General features: G+C 39.7%; 2 protein-coding genes across 3 annotated transcripts in view; both read left to right on the top strand.

Moving 5' to 3' along the window:
• The first annotated feature begins 342 nt into the window (after positions 1 to 342).
• LOC111319419 (uncharacterized) lies at positions 343 to 4,916 on the top strand. Its single transcript, XM_088739590.1, has 2 exons — positions 343 to 3,723; positions 4,461 to 4,916. Exons 1-2 carry the CDS (start codon positions 407 to 409, stop codon positions 4,492 to 4,494), a joined length of 3,351 nt encoding a protein of 1,116 aa, XP_088595716.1. The 5' UTR covers positions 343 to 406; the 3' UTR covers positions 4,495 to 4,916.
• A 2,061-nt stretch (positions 4,917 to 6,977) lies between these two features.
• The window catches only part of LOC148720628 (DNA methyltransferase 1-associated protein 1-like), a 20,401-nt gene continuing 17,378 nt past the window's right edge, over positions 6,978 to 10,000 (top strand). For both annotated transcript variants that reach the window (XM_088739606.1, XM_088739607.1), the window contains exons 1-2: positions 6,978 to 7,202; positions 8,691 to 8,782. In XM_088739606.1, the coding sequence (XP_088595732.1) occupies positions 7,119 to 7,202; positions 8,691 to 8,782 (176 nt within the window). In that variant the 5' untranslated portion in view covers positions 6,978 to 7,118. The remainder of the gene's footprint in view (positions 7,203 to 8,690; positions 8,783 to 10,000) is intronic.

The raw sequence follows: 10,000 nt of genomic DNA on the forward strand, positions 1-10,000 counted from the left end.
GCACCAGAAGGCTAAAGAATATCATGAGGAAGCACTTGCCATCCAAATGCAAATTGGAGACAAGAGAGGAGAAGCAACAACCTACAGAAACCTGGGAAATGTGTTAGGACTACTCGGTGAATATCAGAAGGCTAAAGAATATTACGAGAAAGCACTTGCCATCCAAATGCAAATTAGAGACAAGAAAGGAGAAGCAACAAGCTACGGAAACCTAGGAATTGTGTTACGATTACTCGATGAATATCAGAAGGCTAAAGAATATCACGAGAAAGCACTTGCCATCCAAATGCAAATTGGAGACAAGAGAGGAGAAGCAACAACCTACGGAAACTTAGGAAATGTGTTAGGATTACTCGATGAATATCAGAAGGCTAAAGAATATCACGAGAAAGCACTTGCCATCCAAATGCAAATTGGAGACAAGAAAGGAGAAGGAACAACCTACGGAAACCTGGGAAAGTTGTTAGGAACATTCGGTGAATATCAGAAGACTAAAGAATATTACGAGAAAGCACTTGCCATCCAAATGCAAATTGGAGACAAGAAAGGAGAAGCAACAAGCTACGTAAACCTAGGAGATGTGTTAGGATTACTCGATGAATATCAGAAGGCTAAAGAATATCACGAGAAAGCACTTGCCATCCAAATGCAAATTGGAGACAAGAAAGGAGAAGCAATAACCTACGGAAACCTAGGAAATGTGTTAGGATTACTCAATGAATATCAGAAGGCTAAAGAATATCACGAGAAAGCACTTGCCATCCAAATGCAAATTGGAGACAAGAAAGGAGAAGCAACAACCTACGGAAACCTAGGAATTGTGTTAGAATTACTCGGTGAATATCAGAAGGCTAAAGAATATCATGAGGAAGCACTTGCCATCCAAATGCAAATTGGAGACAAGGAAGAAGAAGCAACAACCTACGGAAACCTAGGAAATGTGTTAGGATTACTCGATGAACACCAGAAGGCTAAAGAATATCATGAGGAAGCACTTGCCATTCAAATGCAAATTGGAGACAAGAGAGGAGAAGCAACAACCTACAGAAACCTGGGAAATGTGTTAGGACTACTCGGTGAATATCAGAAGGCTAAAGAATATTACGAGAAAGCACTTGCCATCCAAATGCAAATTAGAGACAAGAAAGGAGAAGCAACAAGCTACGGAAACCTAGGAATTGTGTTACGATTACTCGATGAATATCAGAAGGCTAAAGAATATCACGAGAAAGCACTTGCCATCCAAATGCAAATTGGAGACAAGAGAGGAGAAGCAACAACCTACGGAAACCTAGGAAATGTGTTAGGATTACTCGATGAATATCAGAAGGCTAAAGAATATCACGAGAAAGCACTTGCCATCCAAATGCAAATTGGAGACAAGAAAGGAGAAGGAACAACCTACGGAAACCTGGGAAAGTTGTTAGGAACATTCGGTGAATATCAGAAGACTAAAGAATATTACGAGAAAGCACTTGCCATCCAAATGCAAATTGGAGACAAGAAAGGAGAAGCAACAACCTACGAAAACCTGGGAAAGCTGTTAGGAACATTCGGTGAATATCAGAAGACTAAAGAATATTACGAGAAAGCACTTGCCATCCAAATGCAAATTGGAGACAAGAAAGGACAAGCAACAAGCTACGTAAACCTAGGAGATGTGTTAGGATTACTCGATGAATATCAGAAGGCTAAAGAATATCACGAGAAAGCACTTGCCATCCAAATGCAAATTGGAGACAAGGAAGGAGAAGCAACAACCTACGGAAACCTAGGAATTGTGTTAGGATCACTCGGTGAATATCAAAAGGCTAAAGAATTTCACAAGAAAGCGCTTGACATTGAAATAGAAGCTGGTGGCAGATCGGTACAAGCAGCATGTTACTTGAAACTAGGAAGGGTTTCTTCCTGGCTTGCAAAGTATCTGTATGGCGAGAAAGCACTTTCTATTGCCACAGAAATTGGTGACCGAGATTGTCAAGCAGATGCTTTTGGTCTCCTTGGTGATGTTTTCTTCTGGCGTAAAGATTATCAGAAGGCCATAGAATGTTTCAAGAAACAGCTTGCCATTAGTGGTGAGATTTGCAATAGAATGAAATTGGCAAGGAGTTACCGAAAGCTAGCACTGGTGTTCCTAGAGATTGGGGAACGTGAAAGAGCCAGCGAATGCTTTGAGAAAGTCCGCGGGATAAACTCTGATATTGGAGGCATAAAGGTTGAGTTATCGACCCTCGGCCTTATGTCAACCTTGAGACTTCTTCAATCAAGGTCCGAGGAAGCATATCCATATTTTTATCAGTACATGGCTAAACATGAAGCATGGCGAGATTCTCAGCAAGGAAACGAACAATTTCAACTGGGCATTTCAGAAAAGTACGCAGGTGCACCCTACAAGGTGCTCAGTCGACTGCTATATTCTGCTGGTAATTTTCGAGATGCGCTCTATGTCGAGGAGCTTACACGGGCTAGATGCCTGGCAGACTTGGTGGCACGAAACTTTTCCGTTGAAAATCATATCTCAGCTGATCCACAATCATGGTATGGGATGGAAGAAATTGTGGGCAAAGAAGGTGACTCTGCATTCTTGTACATTTCGTATGATGATCGAAGGGTTTTTCTTTGGGTTCTGAAAGCAAACGGTGACATTTTGTTTCGAAACTCCGAAGAAGTCGATGACAAAACTCTCATGGCTGAGGATGCTTATGATCTGAATACTTATTTCAACAAAAGTATCTGCGGCTTTGACGTTTTACCCAGACAGAACTGCGAGGATCGGTCTTTGAACGAAACCATGTCGATATTAACCCAAGATGAAAGCGAAACAGATTTGAGAGGCGAGAAAGCCAAAGACCCTGAAAGGATGCTTTCTGAATGTTTCAAACTGATCATCGCTCCAGTGGCCGAATTACTCACCGAGCCCGAAATCATTATTGTTCCCGAACGTAACTTGTACCAAGTCCCATTTGCAGCCTTACGCGACCACATAGGCGGAAAGTATTTATCAGAGACCTTCAGGCTCCGCATCGTCCCTTCTTTGACGACTCTGAAGCTTATCCAGGACTGCCCAGTGGACTATCACAGTCAGACAGATGCACTGGTTGTGGGTGATCCCAAGGTTGGCTGGGCACTTTACAAGGGAAATATTCGTAACTTCAAATCACTGAACGGTGCGAGGAAGGAAGCAGAGATGATCGGACAACTGCTGGGTGTTCAGCCTTTGTCGGGAGAGCGTGCGACAAGAGAGGCGGTACTTCAAGTGATGAGTTCAGTGAGTCTGATTCATATTGCTGCCCATGGTAATGCCGACAGAGGAGAGATTGCCCTTTCCCCTTGCCCTACTGCTAAAAGTATTCCAGAAGAAGAAGACTACCTCTTGAGGATCGCTGATATCTCACAAGTTAAACTGCGAGCTAAACTGGTGGTACTCAGCTGTTGCCACAGTGGACGTGGAGAAATCAAAGTCGAGGGAGTCATTGGAATCGCTCGCGCGTTCTTGGCATCTGGTGCACGTTCAGTGCTGGTAACACTGTGGGCCATAGAGGACAAAGTAACGGAGCAGTTCATGAATCGTTTCTACACACACCTTGTTGACGGATTTAGTGCCAGTGAATGTCTTCACCAGGCCATGAAGTGGCTGAGGAACATCGGCTATACCAAAGTTTCACAGTGGGCTCCGTTCATGCTGATTGGAGACAATGTGACATTTGACTTCAAGGAACAAAGGTGAGTTCTGTTACCAAGGATGAAATGATGCAACTAACACTTTACTATTTACCGTACCTGTTTCAATTTTAAATGACCAGAATTAGTGTCTAGACGCGTATTTTGTTATCCTTGAAATGCTGAAAGAATCTTTCAGCCGTTTTTCAGATGCAGTGACATAGACTGCTTTGAGAATTTCAGAAAGAAAGATAGTTATATCTTATGTGGGTCAGTCAGTCGCTATAGTAACGATGATGATGGTTAAGATCCTAGAAATTTTTTGATTGATGCTTGTTATATGCTTAATATTTTCTTTATTGCAGTAAATGGTTTGAACCCGGGGGGTAACATGTGAAGGTGTAGTGTGATCGTCCGGGTGAGTGTAGTCCTGAGAAGGACTGTTGTCGGTGGTAGTGACTGACGTTTCGACAACCTGTGCGGAAGTCATCATCAGAGTCAAGTGAATGATTGTTGTCAGTAGAATGTTCTTATTCCAGTTCGTGTTCTTATTCCAGTTCAGTTCTTATTCCAGTTCAGTTCTTATTCCACGAACTGGAATAAGAACATTCTACTGACAACAATCATTCACTTGACTCTGATGATGACTTCCGCACAGGTTGTCGAAACGTCAGTCACTACCACCGACAACAGTCCTTCTCAGGACTACACTCACCCGGACGATCACACTACACCTTCACATTCTCTTTATTCTTGACTGTTTTATTAATGATTTTTTGCATGTTTTGTTTTTTGTTTAGGAAAGAAGAATCTCATCGTAAAGGACAAGAATGAAGCCTACAAGAAACAGTCAGAAAAGCCTTTTATCATTCTTGGAATTTGATATCAATGTGTGTACTGAGTCTAATGAAGTACTATAAGACAATTTCCTTGCTTATAATCGACAAAAAGAGTTTTTTTCTGAGGTTTTTAAATCATGTTCGGCGCAAGATAAGTACAAAGTATAAATGGTCTTTAAAAAAGGAAAAACCAGAGGAATTGGAACGTTTAATTCCACGAAATGTCCTCACTTAAAAAAATCATAAACAGAAGTTGAACAACTCAGCCTTATGTGGTTGCATAGTATAACTTATGAAATTTAAGTGCTTGGTATTTTTTTAAGGTAATAGAAACTCAAATACTTTTTTATCAGAATTTTTTGCTGCTTGAAAATGTTTTGATAAAAGTCGAAAAAAAAAAAAAAAAAAAAAAAGAGGTCAGCTGAAAAGAAGTCGATCCCCTGTTAAATTTTAAAAGGCTCATGCACATATCGAGAAAGACAGAGAAGTTGGACGTTTCACTTCAAGTTTTAATTGGGGTCAATATTACATTTTTTAGTCAAGTTGGCAAGGCTCTTGCTGATTGAAATACTTTTGTTAAAAGTAAAAGGTTTTATTGGTCAACTGGATAAAAGTTTACTTTAAGGAGCCTCATACAGGCTCGTGTACAGATCGAGAAAAGACGGAAAAGTTGGAGTTTTTTTCATTGAACTGATTTAAGGTGTAACTAGGGTCTCGAAAGTAAGAAACAGATACGATTCATATTTATCGTGAGTTATTTTCAGGAAAACTGTTCCATTGGATAATATTCTTGTATTGTACATAAGTATCATGGATGAAATGTTTAAACTGATTCGATTTTATTCTTCAATTAAACTAAAGCAGAATTTAAAGACACTGAATTTTCTTTCCTCTTCACCCCATATATATTCGACTAACTCTATATTCCCCAGTCCCCTTTATACCTGATGGCGACGACTGCATGGTCCCCCTGCGTTCTCCTTGAAACAATGCGGACCCCCACAAAATTTCTCCGCCCCACCCCCCGTCCCCGGGGATAATTAGGACTAGTCCTCAGCTGGATAAACGATATTTTCACTTCCTGTTTCGTTCAACCATTTTAAACGGATGATATTGTTTGCATTGAGGCCTTCAGTTAAAAATGGTCTCTGGCTTCTTGTGGATTTTTGTTCGCTTTCATTTAGCTTCTTCTCAAAACTCATTGTCACTGTTGTCGCAGTATTTCACCTCTTCCCATCCATCCTGATCTCATTCAGGCTCTGTGACTTCAGTTCCCCCGGGAGTTAGTTTGCAGACCTACCCGTGACGCAAGATGTCCTCCGAGTGAAATTAGGGATAAAAAAAATAAAAACTTTTTTTTTAGGATTACACAATCACTGGTGAACCAGTAGTTTCCATTGCGGTCCTTGCAAACAAATGAAACACATGGTCTAAATTGAACATAACATCATTAAGAACCCCAACCGGCCGGAGGCAAACCAGTTGGCTATTTGCAAGCGTGGTCAAGGATCTGAACTCGGGGCTACCGTGAAACAGATCCAGTGGTCAGGGTTTGACTCGAACCCGGGAGCAGCGGACTACAAGTCCGACACTCTAACCACACGCCCACACTGCCTCCTAAATAATTAGCATGATATTACTTCGGTGATAAGAGATGGTCGATAATTATGTCATATCTCGCTATAATCACCTCGCGCAGGGTGATTATGGCAGGGGCGCTAAATTTCAAAATAGCAGCCTCGCGTTTTGTAAATGTTACTGAGGAAGGGATAAACGCAATAGAAGAAAATACAATTCTGAAGAGCTCAAAAGATGTTTTTAAGTTTGGGGTAACACTTTTTTTATGAAAAGAAAGACATGAAGTTTTTAGTGATTGGATTAAATAAACCTGGTAAATTCAAGCAGAAATTGGCGGCTCGTCTCTATTCGAATAATAATTTACAATGGCATTTGAAAGCACCGGAGCAATTATGATTAAACAAGTTTTCACCTCAGGTTAATTGAATATATATATATCTTAGTAACCAAGCGCGAGGGCCGTACTGGGAGAATATCGGTCCGAGGTCTTGACAGTACGGACCGAGCGCAGCGAGGTCCGAAGAAGGAAGACCGATATTCTTCCGGTACGGTCCCGAGGAAGCTTGGTTGATAAGAGATTTATCATACAACTGAAGTTTAAAGGGACACAAACGCGGTATCATTCGGGACCATTCGGGACAGTGCCCGGTCCAGTACTGAGAGAACATTGACCGGCAATAGAGCATTTTGATTGGTTGATTTTAGTTATTGGCCCTCTGACTGCCCGAGTCGTGTAATAATGTTGAATAATCCGTTCGACTTCGTCTCGGGGACTAATAAATTTAACTTCTCCTACGAGGGTTTTCAGAGGTTGCAAAAACCGTCCAAGTCACGCTGTGAACTGGGGAGAATCTTCTAACACTGGTCGAGAGAAAATGGTAACTAGTTGAATGAACACATAATGGCGGCCTACAGTTGTTGAAAACTGAGTTGTCAAAAACTAAGTTGTTTGTGTCGAAGAAAGCTTAGAATTCTTTTTGTGACTTCTTAACTTATGTATTGTGTACCCCTTGTGCGTAAGTTCATCTTTGAATCGAAAATATGAGTGATATTCGAGATATTTTAGAGTTGGATCAAGGGCTTGCTTCCGTGCCTACCAAAGAAGCTATCGTTGGGGGAAACAAGGTAAATTTGTATTTTATTTTGATATTTAAACGGGATTTCTTGCTTTAATATATTGATGATACAGGTCATGTTTGCATTCACACAGTATGTGATTTAGCAAACTGTAAAGTTATTTGTGAGATCGTTATTTAAGTTGGCAATAGACTTGAAGAGCAGTGCTTATCGAGCTGGGAACTGAGAAACGCTGGTTTTTATTGATGTGCGGTATTTAGCGCCCTGAAAGAAGGGAAGTGATGTTTCACACAGATTGTCCCGAATTCTTGCTCTTGACATTCTTCTCTTGCTCACATTCGAACAGCATTCCTTTCCGGAAATTGGCCAATCAGCATTTACTTACCATATTGTGGAAAGCGTGCGCGCCTCAATAATCAAACCAAATCACAGACTTCGTATTATCTGAGCATTGAAACTGACAAAATGAAGACATTTTCGACTCAGTGCGAGATACTTTTGGTATTGAGAGCTTCAATTCACATCAGAGAGAAGCCATAACAGTAATTATCGAAGAGAGAAGAGATGTTTTTATAACTTTGCCCACAGGATTTGGGCAAACAAAACAGCGATCATTATCTGATATTTTCTTCGGAGTTTCGATGACATCACATTCCATCTTTAGAAACTAACGCTAACGCGCTTCCTGTGAATTCACGAGAATAAAAATATCGCATGTTCATTGGTTGTTTGTCAGACAATATTTTTATTTTGATTGGATAACACATTACAATGGGAAAGGAATGTTGTTTGAATGTGAGCAGCTGTTGGTGGGGGGGTTTTCGCGTGCGTGACGATGCCGGAAAGGGCTGCTGCAAGGGAGACTAAGACATTTAATAAGATAAGTTTTTGCAACACACCTTTTAATCATCATCTTTTGTTTTCCTTACAATGTGATCTCCACATACATTTATTGAACTGAAAAATGGTGTCTGGGATTCCTAAGTTCTCACTTTTTTGGAATAGGTGTCTACACTGAAAAGAACTAGGTAGAAGTAAAATAAATGTTCAAAAGATAAGAAAATGTTGAAGAAGAAATCACAGACATTTTTTTTTAGTTCAATTTGTTCATGTCTTGTTTCAACAAAAAACAAAAGATTGCTGAGTCAAAAGTTGTTATAATTTTAGTTTCAATGATGATGATAATCTCCTTTATGTGATACCTGAGGGTGCAACTGGAGGCTGATTTGGTGAATTTTGGACAATTTTGAGAATAAAACATATCATAACAGATTTGTTACGGTGACTTTAAATTTTCACATAATTTGTACTCAAAGTTCACAAAGTAACTACATGTAGGTGGACAATCAGACTTGGTTTGATGCTACTCTAGTTAAATATTTAATGAATTGTAACTTCTTGGTTACATTGAATTTCATAAAATCTTTAAACAGAGTAGCATTAAACCATGTCTGATATTTTGTACTTATTGACTGAATGTTTAATATTTTAAGATGAGTGTGGTGTTTTCTTCTTCGTATTTTCTGGATGATGTAGCCAAGAAAACTCAGAAGAACTGGGGAACAAAGTCTCAAACGTCCTGAGGGAATGCATCGTGAACTTTATGCCTTGCTATACAGTGACAGCAGGTCAGTTGAAAATTTCTTAGTGAAGCACAGTGTTGACTCCTAGCTTAGGAATTAGAAAGGCATTGGAGGACATCCCTCTGAAATGCACAGTAATTAGAAATTGCCATAATTATTATTTTTAAACCTTGCCATATTTTTTAACCTTTTGTTTACTTTTCATTAAAATGTAACCTTCCCTGCTAGAACTCGGTTTTCAAGTGTTACTTACTGGGTACAATTTGTAAGTCAGATTATTTACAGTCATTTTATGGTAGGTGGAATAAAACAGTTTTTGTTACTTAATCTAGACTATTCAACACTCTTACTTCTGTTCATGTGTGCAAAGCCAAACAAGCTCTTACATCATCTTTTGGAAACAACACCTCATGAAGATAATTGTTATAATAAATTATGCAAACATAAAGCTTGTTGGCTACTGCTAATGATATGTAAAAATTAGCAAAAGTTGTCTTTTTTCTGGTCATGGCTTGCTTCAAGCAATTCCAAAAAGCAATGCAAAGTAGTTTCTAATAGAATTACAATTTAGCTTTTGCAATCATTACAGTGGCCAATTTACCATTTCAACTTTGTTGATATATCCAAATTATATTGAATTACAATTTAGTCTATGACAGTGAAGAGGATTTTAAAGTTTAAAAGCAGTTAAATGGTTGGGAATGTCTGTTTGCGGGGGGGGCGGCATCTTTCAAAATACAACAGCTCTCTTGAATGCTGTTCATGATCTTTGAGGTAGTGGTAAATTTGGCATTTTAAGGTTTGTCACTGGACTTTTTCAAGTGGAAACTTAGTTCAGATTTCAGTGTAATGGTTACCTAGTTATCGAACAAGAAGTTTTGATGTGTGAAATTGTTGTGTGTGTACATGTGCAATTCTCGGTTTTCACTCACGTGACCAATGCCCTGACAACCGTTGCTATCCGCCATGTTGGTGTACAAACAAACACAGTTGTGAAGAAGTAAGTTGTGATGGTTCTGTGCTTATTCGTGGATTGCCATTCAAGAAGCGGGCGAGATAAAGATATTTCCTTCTTTAGAGTGCCTTCAATTGTCACTAATCATGGCGAGGAAGCCGAGGAGCTCTCCTTAGAGCGACGAACGCAGTGGATAGCTGCTATAAGCAGAGATGACTTGACGGAGCAAATCCTAAAAAATGACCGTGTTTGTAGCCGTCATTTCGTCTCAGGTCAGCCAGCAAAAGACTTTGATAAGTTCAATATTG

The sequence above is a fragment of the Stylophora pistillata genome, chromosome 11, assembly GCF_964205215.1.
Source record: "Stylophora pistillata chromosome 11, jaStyPist1.2, whole genome shotgun sequence".
NCBI classification, from domain to species: Eukaryota; Metazoa; Cnidaria; class Anthozoa; order Scleractinia; family Pocilloporidae; genus Stylophora; species Stylophora pistillata.

Coding starts and splice junctions, on each gene's coding strand:
- LOC111319419 (XM_088739590.1), top strand. CDS start 407: ATGCAAATTGGAGACAAGAAAGGAGAAGGAACAACCTACGGAAACCTG. Junction 3,724..4,460: donor TTTGACTTCAAGGAACAAAG/GTGAGTTCTGTT, acceptor TTTTTTGTTTAG/GAAAGAAGAATCTCATCGTA.